General features: G+C 36.8%; 4 protein-coding genes across 4 annotated transcripts; all 4 read left to right on the forward strand.

Moving 5' to 3' along the window:
* Nucleotides 1-4,740: 4,740 nt before the first annotated feature.
* LOC132182579 (allene oxide cyclase, chloroplastic) lies at nt 4,741-5,947 on the forward strand. The gene is made up of 3 exons (XM_059595864.2): nt 4,741-5,056; nt 5,145-5,266; nt 5,386-5,947. The coding sequence occupies exons 1-3, from the start codon at nt 4,819-4,821 to the stop codon at nt 5,818-5,820; spliced, it is 795 nt and encodes a 264-aa protein (XP_059451847.2). The 5' UTR covers nt 4,741-4,818; the 3' UTR covers nt 5,821-5,947.
* Nucleotides 5,948-6,442: 495 nt separating this feature from the next.
* On the forward strand, nt 6,443-7,875 carry LOC132182580 (allene oxide cyclase, chloroplastic). The gene is given in 4 exon segments (XM_059595865.2): nt 6,443-6,816; nt 6,923-7,044; nt 7,396-7,434; nt 7,436-7,875. Coding segments are annotated over 4 exon segments (768 nt in total). The 5' UTR covers nt 6,443-6,575; the 3' UTR covers nt 7,802-7,875.
* A 2,580-nt stretch (nt 7,876-10,455) lies between these two features.
* Nucleotides 10,456-11,575, forward strand: LOC132181536 (allene oxide cyclase, chloroplastic). The gene is made up of 3 exons (XM_059594791.2): nt 10,456-10,562; nt 10,656-10,777; nt 11,013-11,575. The coding sequence occupies exons 1-3, from the start codon at nt 10,535-10,537 to the stop codon at nt 11,412-11,414; spliced, it is 552 nt and encodes a 183-aa protein (XP_059450774.2). The 5' UTR covers nt 10,456-10,534; the 3' UTR covers nt 11,415-11,575.
* A 4,186-nt stretch (nt 11,576-15,761) lies between these two features.
* LOC132181129 (allene oxide cyclase, chloroplastic) lies at nt 15,762-17,205 on the forward strand. The gene is made up of 3 exons (XM_059594212.2): nt 15,762-16,072; nt 16,179-16,300; nt 16,638-17,205. The coding sequence occupies exons 1-3, from the start codon at nt 15,829-15,831 to the stop codon at nt 17,040-17,042; spliced, it is 771 nt and encodes a 256-aa protein (XP_059450195.2). The 5' UTR covers nt 15,762-15,828; the 3' UTR covers nt 17,043-17,205.
* Nucleotides 17,206-19,922: the final 2,717 nt, after the last annotated feature.

The following is a 19,922-nucleotide window of genomic DNA, read 5'->3' on the forward strand; positions in this document are numbered from 1 at the left end:
ACTCATTATGCATTCATAGTTTTGATCATGTTTATGTTTCTCTGACTTTCCTTGGGCTTATTGGTGTTTTACTGCCCTTTGTCCATTCATGACAAAAAGGGGGAGAGAAAGTTTTAGAGAGTGCAGACTGGGAATAGATAGAACACCATAGATGATTTTGATTTTGATATACTTGTTGCATCTATGAATGATATTTGTTTTTGTGTTTTAACAGATTTGGTGAGCTATTCATGATTATATTCTATTCAAATCTGTTATATTATTGGTACATTGGGTATTTCTATTCCACATACGTTTAATATGTTTTGTGAGTGTTTCAGGAAATAGGAGTTATCTATTCAGATGTAACTTGTAAATTTTGTCACAGAATTGTCAAAGGGGGAGTTTGTTGGGTTTTGAATTGCCAAATTCATTGACAAAATACATTCATCTGCAATCCCGTCAGCAATGCATACACGAGGTGTTGTGTCAAGAGAAGACCTAGAAGATCGATATGATATGGTTAAATTTAATCAAATCGGAATTCTTTAATTAGAGTTAAAATAGGATTTGTTTAAATTTCGTATCCTGCACATGTATTAGTATTCGGACCATAACTTTTGGCTCAAGAATCGGATTGAACTGAAATCAGCGGCATTGGAAAGCTAACACAAAATTATACAAATCTTTGTGAAATACGATTTTCAAAATTCGAAAGTTAGCTATGCCAAAATCGCCTCGCAAGATAAGGAAGAAAATTTGGATGAATCCTATTCCAACTAGAACTAGTTTTTCTTTCCATTTCAACTAGTACTAGGTTTTCTTGTAGTCTATATATAGAGAGCTGTTATGCACGAAATTGTAAGGAATTCCACATAAGAATTCCATGTGCTAAGAGAGCGTTTAAGATATTGAGCGTTAGGGTTAATCTCTCTTAGAGTTAAAGGTTGTGTCTTCATCACAGATCATATACAACCGAAGTCTACCGGAGTTCCGGTAAAGGAGATCAAGTAGAAGGATTGTGCCAGATGTTCTGGAAAGGGCTACTGCGGTAGAAGTCAAGTGGGTCGCTTGACTTATATAGGAAGTGTCAATTGCAAAGGTTTTGTAAGTGTGAACTTCTTGTAATCCTTATTCTTTTATAGTTGATTGATTTCCTGGGTTTGGCTGCCCCGGAGAGGTTTTACATTTTAGAGAGTTCTCTAAATGGTTTCCTCTTCGTAACCAAAATATTTGTGTCTCTGTGATCTATTGTTCTACATATTTTGGTTGTATGATTGTTTAATTTTTAATTCCGCGTATTATTTGCATACACCTATTCAACCCCCTTATTGGTGTCATTTGGAGTCGTATTTAGAATTTTCAAAAAAGAATAATAATAATAAAAAATAAAATAAAAAAGTAGGTAATATATCAAAGAGGACCCAAGCCCATTAACTTATATTTTTGGGCTAAATTGGTATTCAAATACGTATATTATTGTCAATTTCCTAGGACGGGTGTCTGAACGCGTCTAGTTTGAAGTTGTGCCCCTTTTTGCAACTTTTGTACTAAATGTTGGGTCCGACTTTTAGAAAGTATAAATAAAAATAGTATGTAATATATTTAAGTGGATCTAACTCATTAGTTTAAACTTTTAAATTATAATGGTGTTCATATATACATATTAATGTGCCTAAACTGTTTCTCTCTCGGAGTACTTGGTTTACAATTGAAGATGTCATATCTTAATTAAACTCATATAAATATATAAATTTAATTATTCAATTGTGAGGAGGAGATATTGGAGACTTGCCCCCAAGATCTTCTTGGAAAGCCCGTGAACCTCACCCCAGCCATGGAGCCGAGCCCCAACCCAGTGTTGCTAATTTCACTGACCAATTAATTAAGAATGACAACAGAGATTAATGGCATTTGATAGTGGCGGCTGGTGCGATTATTGTTGGTTGATTAATATTTTTAAATTCCATCAGCTGGTTCATGGCTGCTTTCTGACAAGTTGATGGCTTATTTTGTAATCTCATATGCATGTGGAATCACTGGAATAAAACTGCCTTTTAATGAAACAATCCATAATTAAAGTATGACCAAATGTTTGCCATCATCACATTATTCGCATGGGCATTTCATATTGTTTAGACATACACAGCAGCATATTCGTACTAGTCTGTGAAACCACAATCATCAAGTTCCATCTTTTGTTGGGTATACGAGTTAGTGTAAAAAGAATAAAATTTTACATTGAAAATATATAAAAAGTGTGAGTGATTAATATAATATTGTTGGGTTTAAATTTATAGGTTTAAGTTTTTGAGTTGTATGGTGTCTATTATGGGCTCACAAAATTAAAGGACTCTCAAAAGTATTAATTTCCTAACAACTAGTATCAGAGTCAAGTTTAGTTTCATGGGATGAGTCTTCGGAACACGTTTGATTTGCAGTTGTGCTGGCCCCCGCAACTCTTGCACGCATGACGCTCTTAAAAGTGTAAAAGACTCGTAAACGAGAGATAATTGGTCCAATCTGGTGATGAACTCACATAAAAGGAAGATTGTTGAGTATAAGTGTGAGTGTAAAAAGACTAGATCTCACATTGGAAATATATAAAAAGTGTGAGTGGTTAATATAATATTGTTGCCCCAAACTCATTGGATCGAGATCCCCAACAATAGTTGGGGAATTGCCCATCATTTTTTTTTTTTTTAAATCCTGGCCATTGAATCTCATCCAAGGGTTTACAAGTTGCCACTTGTCCCACTAATTAAAAAATAATATTTTATTACTTAAACTTTAAAAATTAAATATAAAACAAAATAATAAAAAAAAGCATAGGGTGGCCAGCCACCCTAGCTGAGCTATGGAGGTGGCCGGAGCCACTCCCAAAGGCTGGTTGGGGGTGGCCGAACCACCCTCGGGGCCATGAGGGTGGATTCGGTCACCCCCAAGGACCGGTTGAGGGTGGCCGAAGCCACCCCTTAGGGCCCAAGGGGTGGCCGAACCACCCCCAACTAGCCCTTGAGGGTGGCAGGAGCCACCCTGATGGCTCAGCTGAGGTGGCCGGCCACCCCATATTTTATTATTATTATTATTTTTGTTTTATATATTATTTTTTGAATTTAAATAATAATTTATTTATTTTTAATTAGTAGGACACGTGGCGGCTTGTAAACCATTGGATGATATTCAATGGTCAGGATTTCAAAAAAAAATTGATGGGCAATTCCCTAGCTATTGCTAGAGATCTCAATTCAAGCTCATGGGCTTAAGTTTTTAGGTTGTGAGGTACCTCAACATATTATATTATGGATTCATAAAAGGACTCCTTAAAAGTAGTAATTTTTCAATATCTTTATGTTATTAATGTTATAAATTACATTTTTATTTTATAATAATGATGTGGTAATCTCAACTAACACTTGGTCCACAGAAATCTTACATAGGTTACATTCAAGTTAATCGCGTATTATTTCTAAAAAGTGTTGGCCATAATAAATCAAATGAAGAGGTATGAAAAAAAAACAAAAAAAAATGGAAGATGTTCGATTCATTGATAGATCATTTGCTCTTTGTAAATTTCCTTAAACCAGTTTGAAAGAAATATCCTCAAACCCAATTAAAATAGTGTCAAGTGTCTATAAATATGTAAAACATTGTTATAACTATTGAAGAGTCAAAACATTTAAAAATCATGACCTTTGATAACTCATGGAATGTCTACAAGCTCATGAAAAGATGCTCAATGAGAAGAAGTAAGAGCTATTAGAACGTTTTCAAGGGGTAGCTCAAAATCACATTTTATGAAGCGAAGGTCACTAGTTCGTATCCCATCTTCCCTTCCTTTGTGTGAACATGTAAAATAATAATAATAATAATAAATAAAAAATAAAAACCATTAGAGCAAATTCCATCTACATAGCTCTTTCAAATAAAAGGAAGATGAGTAAGAAATAAGTCAAAGAGGACGAAGACATGGACGAAACCGAGGCTGAGGCAGAGGAAGATAGTTAGAATGGTTGCTAGAATTTTATGGGCATATAGATGACATGAGAACCTTCAGAATCTAGCCAAACTCGCATTATTTACTTATAAGATTATGTAATTGGTTTGGAATGGACAAGTTTGATATTTGGTTAGGGTTGATATTTTAATAGTCTTGCTTGCTATTTGAGTGATGTACAATGAATAAGAGAGTAAGGAACTATGATTAGGGGTGAACAGATTAACCATTTACCGCCTACTGACAGCTTATCGACCGCCATCGAATTGTTACCAACCGACAATCGATTTCCGACGTTCGGTAGGTGAACATCGGTTCAATTCGGAAGATAGTATAATTTTTTTTTTTTCCCGGTTAACCTACAATTAACTGATTTAGCCAATTTTTATATGAATTTTAAATTTTATCTGGTAACTTTTCTTATTGTGTTTGTTCAGCTGAAGTAGTGTGTGTTTGTCCAGCTGATTTCCTTTATATCGTTAATTCAAGAAATTTATTTCTGAGGAGAATTTTTTTCCTTCTATTTTTAGCAAATTTGGGAAAGAAAACAATTTGTGAAGGCACTAAAACAAACATTTTAATTGCCAGGAAACTGAGCTGCCAAACGTGGTCCTTAGGGAACCGACTTCCGTCCAATTCCAAATACGGTGCGTTTACACCCTCTGTCCTCCACGCAGTTGCACCGTCCATCAATAATATCTACGATTCTACAGCCTAAGAGAAGCACCTGATTAAACCCCCTGTATATAAACAATCAGCGCCTCCCTACTTTTTCTTCACCAAATTTTCTCTCTTTTTCTAACAAAACTTCGCCTTCACACCTACCAGAAGCAAGCTCAACAATGGCTTCTCTAAGCTCTGCTCCGAGAACCATCCATTCTTCTGAGAAACTGCCATTTACAAGATCTCTACCCACTACTTCCCCCGCCATTAACACACTACCCTTCAAGCTCTCAAACGCATCTCTCACCCAAACCCTCAAAATCCACACCATCAAACCAAAAAGCCACAGCTTTTCACTCCCCATAAGATCATTCACTTGCAAAAGCCACGCCAGCCCATCAGATTCTGCAAGACCCAGTAATCATTTCTCATATTTTCTCACTAGATTTCACTTTTTTGTGGTTCTTAGAGATGACCCTTTTGGTTTTTGTGTTTGTTTTTGCAGCCAAAGTTCAGGAGCTGCACTTATACGAGGTCAACGACCTTGATCGTGGAAGCCCTGCCTACCTCCGATTGAGTAAAAAGACCGTCAATTCCCTCGGCGATCTCGTCCCCTTCACTAACAAAGTATTTTATAAGCAATTAACTTCTTTTTTTAAAAAAAAATTATCTTTTTTCCTTTAGTTTCTATCACATAATATAAATTATAACACCCTGCTTTCTTCTTTTCTCTGTTTTTTCCACAGTTGTATACCGGTGACCTGAAGAAACAAGTGGGGATCACACAGGGATTGTGTGTTTTGATCGAAAACAAACCGGAAAAGAAAGGTGACCGGTACGAGGCCACCTACAGCTTTCAGTTTGGAGACTACGGTCACATTGCGGTGAGGGGGTGGTATCTGACATACGAGGACACGTATCTCTCTGTGGTTGGTGGGTCTGGGATCTTCGAGGGGGCGTACGGGCAGGTGAAGCTACAGCAGATTGTGTTCCCCTTCAAAATTTTCTACACGTTTTACCTGAGGGGCATCAAGGAGCTGCCCGAGGAGCTTCTGGTCAAGCCCGTGGAGCCCAACCTAGCCATCGACCCCTTCCTTTATTATGTGTCCCATTGGAAACCTATTTTACGTGTGTTATTTTCAGGGTTATCTTCGGTCCCTCTTGACAAACAAAGTGCATGAGTTGTTTTAACTTCTGTTCTGCGGTTTGTAAAGACAATGTAGTTGAGTAGTGTAAAAATAAGTTTATGATGTTTATTTTACAATGCTCAGATAATGGTATCCAATCTATGTGTGTGATTTTGGGACATGACATCCTAATCAACATTTAGACCATCTATGGCAATAAGAATTCACAGCAATTACTTGTCCTAGTAATATGGTTTGGTAGTATGAAAACTGACTCTTAACGAGTCTAAAAATAATTTTAAAAGTCACATTATTTTTAGAATAATAATAGTAACATGAAAAACTTGTAACATTATTCTTTTTATCCATCTCATTTTTCTCCTCCCCGAAGTTGTCAAAATCTTAAAAAATTAAAACCTCGTGGATGTCATCAACCCCATTCTTAGTTGCCATAAATGAGTTTTTTGGGGAACACAAATATCGCCGGTGGGCATTTTCCGTCGAAATCCCACACCGATCAACAAGAGAAAGAAAGTTCTTCACACCCTTGGAACTTTCTGATTTTCCTTGTGAACATGAACGAGTCTTTGACCCTTCGTCCCATTCGTGGCACGTTTCACGTTTGTTCTCTACCCTCTACATATTACATATATAAGTTGCACCGTCCAGCCGTGCACCCAAAAATTCTCACATGATTAAATCACCAACCAGCATAACCCCTTTCTATGTAAACAACTCCTCTCCTGCCGTACTTCATCAATTTTCCCTCATTTTTTCTCTCTGACCAAACACTCGCTCAACTCTCACCAATGGCTTGCTCAAGCCCTGCTTTGAAGACCATTTCTTACCCTGCCAAACTAGCCAATCTAACAAGATCGCACCCAGCTTCTTCACCCACCTGCACACTCCTGCCTTCCAAGCTCTCAAACCCATCTCTCACCGGAAGCCTCAAACTCCACTCGACGCCGCCACAAAGCTTCAGCTTTTCACTTCCTAAAAGATCGTTCATTTGCAAAAGTCAGGCCGACCCATCAGGCTCTGCAAGACCCAGTAATTATTTCTCACTTACCCACAATTTTTTAAACCACAAATTAGAGTTTTTGGTTGGATTTTTCTCAATTTGACCATTTCGACTTTTCTCTGTTCTTCGTTGCAGCCAAAGTTCATGAACTGTCCGTGTACGAGATCAACGAGCGTGATCGTGGAAGCCCTGCCTACCTCCGGCTGAGCCAGAAATCTGTCAATTCCCTTGGCGATCTCGTCCCTTTAAGTAACAAAGTAATTTTCTGACGCTCTGTTTCAAAACCTTTTTTCTGTTTGACTGAGAAATTCCTCGATTTGTATGCTTAAATCTATCCAAGAAAAGAAGCTTATGCTTTTTCTACTTTCTGTTTGTTTTCCGGGATAATCTAGCCCGTGACAATTGGACCATGCAGAGTATCAGTAAGATGACCATTTTTTTCTGGCAGATTCTACTTTCCGACAACTAAAAAGAAAGTTCTTTTTTAAAAATAAAAATAAAAAATCTTGGGAAAATGGATTTGATCTCCTTTATACTTTTTCTTGCTTGAACTGAATTAAACATAGCAAGTGATAATCTCTTTACACGCTCCTCATATTTTCTTATAGTTGTATACCGGGGACCTGCAAAAACGGGCGGGGATCACAGGCAGGAATATGTATTTTGATCGAAAACAAAGCGGAGAAGAAAGGTGACAGGTACGAGGCGATCTACAGCTTCTACTTCGGGGACTACGGTCACATATCGGTGCAGGGAGCGTACTTGACCTACGAGGACACGTACTTGGCGGTGACCGGTGGCTCCGGGATCTTTGAGGGCGCGTACGGGCAGGTGAAGCTGCAGCAGATCGTATTCCCCTCCAAGCTCTTCTACACGTTCTACTTGAAAGGCATCAAGGCCGACTTGCCTGAGGAGCTTCTCGGAAAGCCAGTTGAGCCGAGCCCGGCGGTGGAGCCGAGTCCTGCTGCAAGGGCTTGTGAACCCCACGCCACTTTAGCCAATTTCACAAACTAATTTTGGAAGTGGATGGTTGTGTGCACGATGCGGAAAAGCAGAATAATTTTTGTGATTTTGGTACATGACATCCAATTAGAAATGGGTTTCGGGCCTAACTCAACCGTAGCTCAAGAGATGAGGTTTCTCCTCAACCTTATAAATGACTCATCTTCTTAATACTCGAACAACGTGGACTTTCAACGCACCTTAATTGACATTTAGACCATCTATGGCAGATGAGAATAAACGGCAATTACTTATCCTAGTAATTTGGTTGGGTAACCAAACATGCGAGTCTTATATTACATATTCTAATTATTAGTAATTTAGACAGATAATTACCATAAATCCTTATCTGTTCATGACAGGTTATCAATCATGAGTCCAATTTAGTGTTGTGCCAGTATAACTTAATCACCTGTCTCTTAATTGATTGTTTTAAGCGGGGCTATAATGTTTGTTGCATCAAGGATAAGTTTTTTTTTTTTTTTTTTAATTAAATGGGGAAAAAGGACAAGTTAAATACGCATGAGTAAAGACCAAATAGATAATGAAGCTCAATCCTTCCTCTGCAAATCATGTCTCATAATGACATAATTAGAATTAAATGGATATTGCAACTCATTGACCCCAACCAATTTAAGGAAAAAGGTAATCCAAATCAACAAAATAATCAATCCCATTAATTACAGTTGGAGTTAATCCTCATCCCAAGCCCTGCCTACCTCGATTGGCTCAGTGAAGGAGTTAAAACTTGGTCAGTGAGAGGATCTTCCCTTTAGATATTATGCCACTACCTAACTTTCTTGACATGATATGATATTAAAAATTTACTGTTGATTTTCCTTTAAATAATAATAATAATAATAATTTATTGTTGATTTTTTTTTTTCTTTTAAAACAAATGTAACATCATGGTGTGACATATAGCATTAATCAAAAGGTTATAGATAAAGAAAGTGAGTTACAAAAAAAAAAAAAAAAAAAAAAACCAGATGGGAGAGAGAGAGAGTGCTGCGCCGGATCAGAGGAGAGCGCCGAGTGAGAGAGAGAGAGATCTAGAGTTTGAGAGATCAGAAAGGGGCGAGATCGAGATTTATTTGAAAAATATGTTGAAAGTGAGAATTTCGAGGGATGGGGTGTTTTTTACTGTAGCCACCCCCAACTGAGTGGGGACGTGGCTACAGTGCACGTCCCCACTAAATTGAGTGGAGACGTTGCTACAATAAAATTGAAAGGGGTTGTTTTACTATTAAAATGATCAAATTGTTGGGTCATTTTGTTAAAACAACTTCAATACAAAACATCTTTAAACTATGTTTCTTTTGTAGTGAATGTTATATATTGCATTTTCATTATACCAAGTTGATGTGACAATATTAAATTATTTATTAATGTTGAATTTTTTGTTTTTTTTCAACAAATACAGATCTAAACACTGCATCATGCTAATTAGATAAAAGTGTAGTAAAAAACATTACTTGCATGTACCATTATCCCTAAATGAGACCGATAAATTAAATATCCAACCTCATCAATTGAGATATGGATTGAAACAACTAGTGCCGCCTTGTCTTAAAATTGATTAGTGGAAGTCTTTTTCAATCCTTTCCCTTCCTTATTTTTCTTACCAAAGAGATCAAATATTGTATAAAAACTAATTTGATGACTAGATTTGACCAATTAGCTAATGCGACAAAATCTCTCTTCACCCCCAAGCCACAAACCGATAAAACACAACACATGATGATTTCACCAAATCCATTGAAATACTACCCACATCCACCAAAACCAACCCCATCACCGTCGTAATTTGTAATCAACCTTTGCTCCAAAATCACTGACCCCAATTTTGCGGTGGCAGAAAACAATGCCCAACTTTCACACATCGTGTGCGGAAACAAGTTATCTTTTTCTAAGACCAAGGAAATTCAATAGAGAATAATTTCAATGTGGTCCATGCATAAAAGTAGACTTTTGTGCAAACTATTCAATGGTTGCCACATTAGCTCGAAGATTCTAAAAAAAAAATAAATACCCACACCTAATTATATTAGGTTTTATTATTTTTTTAAACAAAATAAATAGAGAGGGTGGCAGAGGGAGGTGGGGCGATTCGCCGCCACCCCCAATGGCCGAAGGTGGCCGCAAGCCAACCCGAATGGCCGAGGGTGGCCGGATCTCTCTCCCTCAGGCCACTGGGGTGGCTGCGATCCACCCCCAGCGGCCTGGGGGTGGCTGGATCTTTCTCTCCCAAGGCATTGGGGTGGATCACGGCCACCCCCAGGCCGCTGGGGGTGGCGGCGGCAAGGAGAGGCTGGGTGGTGAGCAGTGGCGTCTGTGTGAAACCGGCAGCGGCAAGGGGTGGTGGCTAATGTTTGTGAAGGAGAATTAATTTTATATTTTGCTAACTTACATTTTTTTCGCATTTTTTTTAGATGGTTGATGTGTCCAAATCTGTGTGGAAAGCCTTTTGTGCAAACGACCACACAAAGATGGACTCAATTCAATATTTCCATTTCTGCACGTGGGGGGCTATGAGGAAGAATATTAGAAAACGCTTTTGACTGTTCCTATTTGTCATGCTAGTAGCACCGTCCATTGGTGCACCACAAAAACCACGTGCCCACATTCCCCAACGCCTCCCCTCTACATAAGGTTGCTCACCACCCTCCAATTATCCACTCAGGACTCTTTTTTCTCCACCACTCTTACCTAATACACATCCAGAAAAAAAGATACACTGTACCAATGGCTTCCTCAAGCTCTGAAAGACCCAGTAAATGTTTTACTCATCACGTTTTAATTACTCATATGTTTTTTTTCCCCCTCAAGTTCCTCGATCGAGTGACCCTTTTGCTTGTTTTTGCAGCCAAAGTTCATGAGCTGTACGTGTATGAAATCAACGAACGTGATCGTGGCAGCCCTGCCTACCTCCGGTTGAGCCAGAAATCCGTCAATTCTCTTGGCGATCTTGTCCCTTTTAGCAACAAGGCATCCTCTTCCTTCAATCTGAAATATATATTATATTCTCATTTACGTAATTCACAGAAAAAACATTCGAATCCCATTTAGAATATCTACCGGAGACCTGCAGATATTTTACTTTTTTCTGTTTTTCACGTGGAAGCAATAGATAAAGGCGTAGAGGCAGAGATAGAGATTCCCTGATATTTTCTTTCTTTTATTTATTACTTGTTAATATTCTCGTGTCTTTTTTATATTACAGATATATACCGGAGACCTGCAGAAGCGGTTGGGAATAACAGCAGGCATGTGTATTCTGATTGAGAACAAACCGGAAAAGAAAGGTGACCGGTACGAGGCCACATTCAGCTTTTACTTCGGGGACTACGGTCACATATCGGTCCAGGGCCCCTATTTGACCTACGAGGATACGTGTTTGGCTGTGACCGGTGGTTCTGGGATCTTTGAGGGGGTGTACGGGCAGGTGAAGCTGCAGCAGATTGTGTTCCCCTTGAAACTTTTCTACACATTTTATTTGAAGGGTATTGCAGGGTTGCCGGAAGAGCTGCTTGGGAAGCCCGTGGAACCCAACCCAGCTGTCGAGCCGAGCCCCGCGGCTAAGGCTTGTGAACCTCAAGCCACTGTTGCTAATTTCACCAACTAATGGTTGATGCTGATATGTAATAAAGTAGAGTACTAGAGTGCATCGATCTGGTTACCAGTATATTTATTTTTGAGCGAATTTCCCACGTGCCTTGGTGGGAAGTGGAACAAAAGTGTACCAAATTATGTTGCAATTATAAAATATATGAATATTTGGTATCATTATTTGGGCACTGTGATGAGTTTTATATACCCATATTGCATACCTGATACAATCCAAGACTATATAATGGCATCTTGCTTGGACATTCATAGGAAATTGTAAACAATTTTGTTTGCATTGTATTCTCTGGGATCCATCATTTCTCCTGAATTGTTAATTGTTCTCTCTTCGTTTCGCATTATATTTCAAAACTCTATTAAATTCTAACCAACGCCTTAATCTTTGTAATTTGTTTATTTTTTATTTTTTCTACAATAAATGAGGGTATTTTGAGAAAAATTAACGAATGGGTGAGATTGCAAACAATTGAAAGATTAATATACTAAATTGAGAAAAATTGAACTTTAAGAGAGACATTGCAAAAGTAATGACAATTCAGAAGATTAAGTGAAATTTCTCATAATAATAATAATGATAGCATATGCATAAAATATGAGATATTACCCTTTTATTTTTTACGATGAAATTTAAACGGGCAACATCATGAATCACGATTGTTTTACTGTTTAATTGTAGCAAAAAAAAAAAAAAAGTAACCCCATTGATACAATCATATACATAGGCTATGTTTGTGTCGACATAAAATGATTTCTGTCGAAAAATATTTTCAGCATAAAATATTTTATGGTGTTTGGTTTTACGGAAAATCACAATTTTTTTTTAATATATATTTTTTCATTCAATCATATTAAACTTTAAATTATGAAAACTTCATGACCAAGTCTTGAATGTGTCCTAACTGAGTCCCACTGGGACCCTACTGCGACTTGTCCGGGACCCGATAAGGACATTTTTATAATTTAAATTTTAATATGATTGAATGAATATTTATAATTTGTGATTTTTTTATAAATCATTTTATGGCGAAACAAACGGAGCAATGATTAAAAAAGTTATTGCAACTTTGTTACCAATTAGCGAGTCTGGATAATTTAATCGTAAAGGTGATTCTCTTGATGTTATCTAAGTCATTCAAAACAATAATCACATTACATATAGACAAATTACATCTACTATTTATTATATCTACTTGCTCCCCAATAAATCTAAGATCTAGTCTCTTGTTTAAATTCATTGAAATACCCATTATTTTGCGCCAAACGACTTTCTTCAATAATTTTACCAATGCATTTCCAATCATCGATCTCATTCATATTTCTTTTCTTCCCAGATATAGTTTTTTTTTTTTTTTTTTTTTCTTTGGATTATGATTCTAAGAAATTCTTGATAGGAATTTTAGAGGCTTGAAATTTGTTAAATCTTAGTCAGTTGAGAACAAGTCATGTCAATAAAAGCAGAAAAAAAAATTCGTCAATTAAAGCTATGTTTGGGGACGGCCGAATCGATCCCAAAAACGTTTTTTTATGGTCCAGCCACCACCAACATGTTTTAAAGGTTTTTAATCACTCATCAAGATAAGGGGTTTATCAATCGTCCACTCGAGGGCGATACAACCACTCCCAAATAACTTTTGGGGTGGCGGATGACCCCATTTGGCCTTTAACTTCTAAATGGCTTTTTTTCTTTTTTTTTCGCATCTCTTCTTATGAATAGCTTGGAATGATTTGTAGACTTTGCAATTTAAAAAAATTGTAGAACTTAATCTTTTTTTCTTCCGCCTTGACCCTTTCTTTTTCTGTAAAATATTTTGTAAATCTAATATTTATCTACTAACTACGTAAGATTTATTTATTTATTTTATTGCTTTATTGCTAAAAAACAATTGAAAATAAATGTAAAATTGGTCTATGTGGTTAATTTAATTTACAAATCACTCCCTGTGGTTTAAAAAATGATTTATAGGTCCCTAGGGTAAACCAAAATAACATTTTACTCTCTGAACTCACTTTCCGTTAAATGACTTAACAGCAACTATTTCATTGCCACTACACACCCAATAAAAATAAGACATGTGTTCTTTTTTATTTATGCTTTTAAAAAATAACAAATAAGTTTTTTCACGTCATTTTGAGGCTCCAGCACATACTCCACATCAAATTAAATAAACCTAATCCCTTTATATCACCCATGTGCCGCCGTCATCTTTATCTTCCCCACCGATTCACTATCCATAACGTCGTCTTCATGTCTAATTGTAAGAGTTAAAAATCCACGAAAAACAAAAACAAAAAATTGAGTACCAGCCATCACCCAATTTTATCCTCCTTTATTTTTTATTTCTTTTTTCCTTTCCTAAGACACTCTTTTATAGTATCCATCATTCGTACTGTGTGCCTGATGTTACTCCAAAATGAAGATATTATTCCAAAATGATATCTTATGTTCATTATTGTGCCTACCAATAAACAGCACAATTGTGCTTGCCGTAGAAAAAAAAGAAAAAAAAAGAAAAAAAGAGAGAGAGAGAGATAGATTGTTTCTGATATCCATAAACAATTTTTGAAGATGCTTCAAAGCCCAAAAATAAATCCGAATTTTCATAGAAAGAAGGCCCAAAAATGTACTACTCAAAAAATGCAAATGCCCAAAAATCTCATAGTAACTCACAGATCAAAGATGCCCAAAATCTTAAAAGCGGAAGTAAAAAAACTCTGAAGCAATGTGGCTTAATTACCGTCGTGACGTTTATGGCAATTCTCTTGCGGCGATTTTAGTCGTGCTACAAAACCCAATAGTTCACTTGGAGATGGACGTAAGAATCGGTGGGGAAGATGAAGATGACGGCATGGACATTGAACCAGTGGAGAAGATGAAGACGACGGCGCATAGGAGAGATATAGAGGGATTATGTTTATTTAATTTGACGTGGAGTGTGTGCTGGAGCCTCAAAATGACGTGGAAAAACTTATTTGTCATTTTTTAAAAGCATATATAAAAAAGAACACGTGTCTTATTTTTATTGGGTGTGAGGTGGCAATAAAATGGTTTCTGTTAAGTCATTTAACGGAAAATGAGTTCATGGAGTAAAATGTTATTTTGGTCTACCCTAAGGACCTATAAATTATTTTTTGAACCACAATGAGTGATTTGTAAATTAGGTAACCATATGGACCAATTTTGTATTTATCCCAAAAAAACTAATTGATCGAATTTTAGACCTTCAAATAATCACTCCGAAGAGACTAATTTTCATATATTTTACGCAATTTTTTTTTTCTTCCTATAAATTAGTCATTAGACATCTACATGTTATATAACGAAGATTATAATGTATAATGAAAAATGAAATATTATGGCCCATGATAACAAGATTATTTTAAATTGTGCATCTCACTTCTATTTTATTTACACAATGATAAGAATTACATCAATATTACAACTCATTTTTCCATCCATCTCAAGAGGGTGCCAAAATCATCAAATTTTAACACTTTTATCCAACTCATTTTGAGACAAGGTTGTCAAAATCTTAAAATTTACCCCCTAAATTTCAGGAGTTTTTCAATTTGAATCTCAATGTTTAAAAATTAGCAATGTACACTCCCTAATGTTTCAAAAAAAATTTAATTCAGACCCTCTATTACTAATTTCAGTCTAATTGGACGAAAATCATCCCACTTACGTTACATGTGAGATTTCGATGCCATCAATTCCAATTTTGTCATAATTAAAACTTATAAAATTACATAACCTCAATTTCATAGGTTTTATTGAAGGTAATTACATAATTTTATAGGTTTTTAATGAGAGAAAAATTAAAATAAACGGCATCAAAATCTCACGTGAGACGCAAATGGAATAATTTCCGTTCAATTAGACGAAAATTTGTAAAGTAGAGTCTAAATTAAAAATTTTTGCAATATTAAGAGAGTATATTACTAATTTTTAAACATTGTGATTTGAATTAAAAAACTCCTTAAATTTCAAGAAGTAAAAAATTAAAACCTCATGGTTGTCATCAACCTTATTCTCAGTTGCCATTAATGAGTTTTTGGCGCACACAAATCTAGCCGGTGGCATTTTCCGTCCAAATCCCACACCGACCAACGAGAGAAAGAAAGTTCTTCTCACCCGTGGAACATTGATTTTCCTTGTGAACATGACTACATGAGCCAGGAGGGAGTCTTTGACTTTGACCCTTCGTCCCATTCGTGGCACGTTTGTTCTCTACCCTCTACATGATACATATATAGTTGCACCGTCCAGCCGTGCACCCAAAAATTCCCACATGATTAAATCACCAACCAGCATAACCTCTTTCTATATAAACAACTCCGATCCTCTCCTGCTCTACTTCATCAATTTTCCCTCATTTTTTCTCTCTGACCAAACACTTGCTCAACTCTCACCAATGGCTTGCTCAAGCTCTGCTTTGAAGACCATGTCTTACCCTGCCAAACTAGCCAATTTAACAAGATCGCACCCAGCTTCTTCACCCACCTGCAGACTCCTGCCTTCCAAGCTCTCAAACCCATCTCTCACCGGAAACCTCAAACTCCACTCGACGCCGCCACAAAGCTTCAGCTTTTCACTACCTAGAAGATCACTCACTTGTAAAAGCCAGGCCGACGACCCATCAGGCTCTGCAAGACCCAGTAATTATTTCTCACTTACCCACTAAATTTTATACCACAAATTAGAGTTTTTGGTTGGATTTTTCTCAATTTGACCATTTCGATTTTTCTCTGTTTCTCGTTGCAGCCAAAGTTCATGAACTGTCCGTGTACGAGATCAACGAGCGTGACCGTGGAAGCCCTGCCTACCTCCGGTTGAGCCAGAAATCTGTTAATTCCCTTGGCGATCTCGTCCCTTTCAGCAACAAAGTAATTTCCTGACGCTCTGTTTCAAAACCTTTTTTCTGTTTGACTGAGAAATTCCTCGATTTGTATGCTTAAATCTACCCAAGAGAAGAAGATTATGCCTTTTCTACTTTCTGCTTGTTTTCCGGGATAATCTATCCTGCGACAATTGGACTATGCAGAGTATCAGTATGACCATTTTCTCCCAAGATTCTACTTTCCGAGAACCAAAAAGAAAGTTTTTTTTTTTTTAATAGAAAATGGGAATGGGTTTGATCTCTTTTATACTTTTTTCTTGCTTGAACTGAATTAAATATAGCAAGCAATAATCTCTTTACACGCTCCTCATATTTTCTTATAGTTGTATACCGGGGACCTGCAAAAACGGGCGGGGATCACAGCGGGAATATGCGTTTTGATCGAAAACAAAGCGGAGAAGAAAGGTGACCGGTACGAGGCGATCTACAGCTTCTACTTCGGGGACTACGGTCACATATCGGTGCAGGGAGCGTACTTGACCTACGAGGACACGTACTTGGCGGTGACCGGTGGCTCTGGGATCTTTGAGGGGGCGTACGGGCAGGTGAAGCTGCAGCAGATCGTATTCCCCTTCAAACTCTTCTACACGTTCTACTTGAAAGGCATCAAGGCCGACTTGCCGGAGGAGCTTCTCGGGAAGCCAGTTGAGCCGAGCCCGGCGGTGGAGCCGAGCCCTGCTGCAAAGGCTTGTGAGCCCCACGCCACTTTAGCCAATTTCACAAACTAATTTTGGAAGTGGATGGTTGGGTGCACGATGGGGAAAAGCAGAATAATTTTTTTTTTTTTTTAGTCATTTTTGCTAGGAATGTGGGACTTAGAAAAGCATTCTTAATACACTTTAGAGCCATGTTCGGTGGAGTGGTGGACGATGATGAAGATGGTGATGGTGACTCCCAACAAATATGTTGTCATTTTCCTTTTGTTATTTGATGCCTTCCTTGAAAGAAAAACTACCAAACGAGCATGTGGTGGGGAGTGATGGTGGCATGTAATATGTATTGGGAGACAGCAAATATGTGCTTCGACTTTCTACTACTTTTTTTTTTTTTTTTTTCTAAAAAAAAAAAAAAAAAATTTTGGAAAAAAAACAGTTCATCTTTCTGAAAACATCATGAGTTTTACGAAGACTCCAAATTATAGAGCTAAACGCTTTAAAGTAATTAAATCAAAAATACAAAGAGGTGACTCTTCTATCCAAATTGAATCTATTGGATCTCTAGCCGCTGCCCTTGCAAGCTCGTGTGTCGCTGCATTTGCTTCCGGCTTCACATGACAAATCATCCGGCTCCTCTTAGATTTAAGGACCACTCTAGCATCCCACCAGTATTTCCCCGCACTATTTGTCCATAGGGACTCGATGGTTCATTGTCCTTGATAGCTTTAACCACTTGTAGGCAATCTTCTTCCAGTATGATATCTTGTATTCCCAGTTTCTTACTTAGTTTAGCAGCCGCTAAGGCCCCCATTGCTTTCGCACTTACTGGTTCCGGGATAGCTTGGATAGTTCTACTCAAAGCAGCATGCACATAACCTTGACAGTCACGTACAATGATTCCCACGCTCATACATTTGTGTTCAACAGGCAGTGCAAATGTCCCAGTTCACCTTGTGCTTTCCAAAAGGTGGGGCTGTCCACTTCACAGAGCAAGCATGTGGATCAATAAGAAGGGTAAAAATTGGATTCGCTTTAGTTAGGTGCTGGGTAAAAAATAAATTACTAGGGTTAAATTTTTTTTAAAAAAAAAAAAAAAATCTTTTTTTTTTTTTTTAATTTGAAGATTGACGATATCCGGTAATAGAGATGGACCAAGAGTCCTGGGAGCTGCCACGGGCCATGACCCTGTTCTAGTCCTTTGAAATTTCACATTAAAAGGTAAAAGTATATAGAAAATGCTAAGAGTTTTTCTTGTGTTTTTTTGATCCCAAGTAAAATAAGGGTCTATTTTTATTTTTATTTTTTTTTAATAATGTCTACCTATTACTAAAATAACATCTACACCAAAAGCCTAGCATTCGTAAGTATATTGTATTTGCCCCCAAACTTTAATCATTTAGCCCCTTCCAATTAAAATGCTCCATACAATGCCAAATATCTAATTTGGAATCTTCACAATTCAAACATTATCTATGACATACACAATAGCCTCTCGGGATTTTATAACACAATATCTATGAAAAGTCACTGTCTCATTCAGTTTCAGATCTACAACAAATTTTGGCGAATCACGTTTCTATCCACTACCAGGTCGTTGATTCCTTGACTTTTTTCTTTTTTTTTTTTTCTTTTTTTTTTTAAATCTCCACTACTAGTGCTTTATCAATTGCAATCCTCTTCGCTACATTTATCATAATGACAATTCTTTTTTATACTTCATAACTCCTCCGTCACCGGTCTATGATTTGCTCTCGGAAAATGAACCATAAAAAAACAAAAGATCGACCAAAAAAACCAATTCTGTTACTCTTAAGGATTCGTGAAAACAAAACTTAAGAAAACAAATAAAATTTCACCCCATAAATTGCTACTAAAAGCAGATCTAGAAAGAATATTCTTATTTAAAAACAACGAAAATACAATAACAGAAACCCAACACACCCTAACGCGTTCCGCGCGCCACTGCTAGCAAGCCACACGCCACTAAAAAGCACCCTGATAACCATTAACACACACGCCCTGATCGATCTGTGGTGGAGTTGGAAAAATGGAGGAAGATGAGGGAAAAGAGAAAGGGGGTGGGGTGGAGGGAGAAGGGGGAAAAGAGAAAGGGGGCGGGAAGGAGGGAGTCGTAACTCCCTCCCCGCAATCTACTATACTCTCTCTGCGCTGCTCTCTTTTTAGGGTTTGTGATGTTCAGGAATTTAATGCCAGAGAATTTCATAAGGTGCATATTTGATTTTGTAATAAATCTTACAAGGTGTATTATAAAAGAGACATGATAAAAACACAATTTTGACCAAACTTTTCTCTTTTTTTTTTTTTTTATTTGAAGTAATAACATCCTATGTGGTCCTTTTTTTATTTAACATTTTTTTTTTAAAAAAAAATTGTCATTATTATGAAGAAAAATGACCATTTTTTTTTTTTAAAAAAAAAATGCCAAATAAAAAAAAAGGACAACATAGGATATTGTTGCTTCAGATTTTTTTTTTTTTTTTAAATGACTATATAAGAAAAAAATTAGACCAAAATTGTGCCAAAAAGTTGTGTATTTATAATTTCTCATCATAAAAAGTGATATCCATTTTTGGTTTATTTCTATAAATCTTACATAATACTAACAGTTAACACTATCTTGACATATGCTTGTGATTGGTGCCGACATGTAACAATGATATCTTGTAATTGCAACTAATTGACAATCGTTCATCTTTTCAAAAAAAAATTGACAATCGTTCATTGACAGCATTTATGATTAACAAACCAACTAGGATAAGAATTCTTGAAATGAATAATATTTAAATTACGACCATTAGAAAAAAATTATTCATTTTATTTGAAATTGAGATAATCTTATTTCACCGACTACCATTTTTTCCTTATCCCCTTAGAATCGCTTACAACAAAAATTGATAATGAGATATATTAGAACAGTTTTCGAACCGGTTG

This window comes from Corylus avellana, chromosome 5, assembly GCF_965113065.1.
Source record: "Corylus avellana chromosome 5, dhCorAvel1.hap1.2, whole genome shotgun sequence".
Lineage (NCBI taxonomy): Eukaryota > Viridiplantae > Streptophyta > Magnoliopsida > Fagales > Betulaceae > Corylus > Corylus avellana.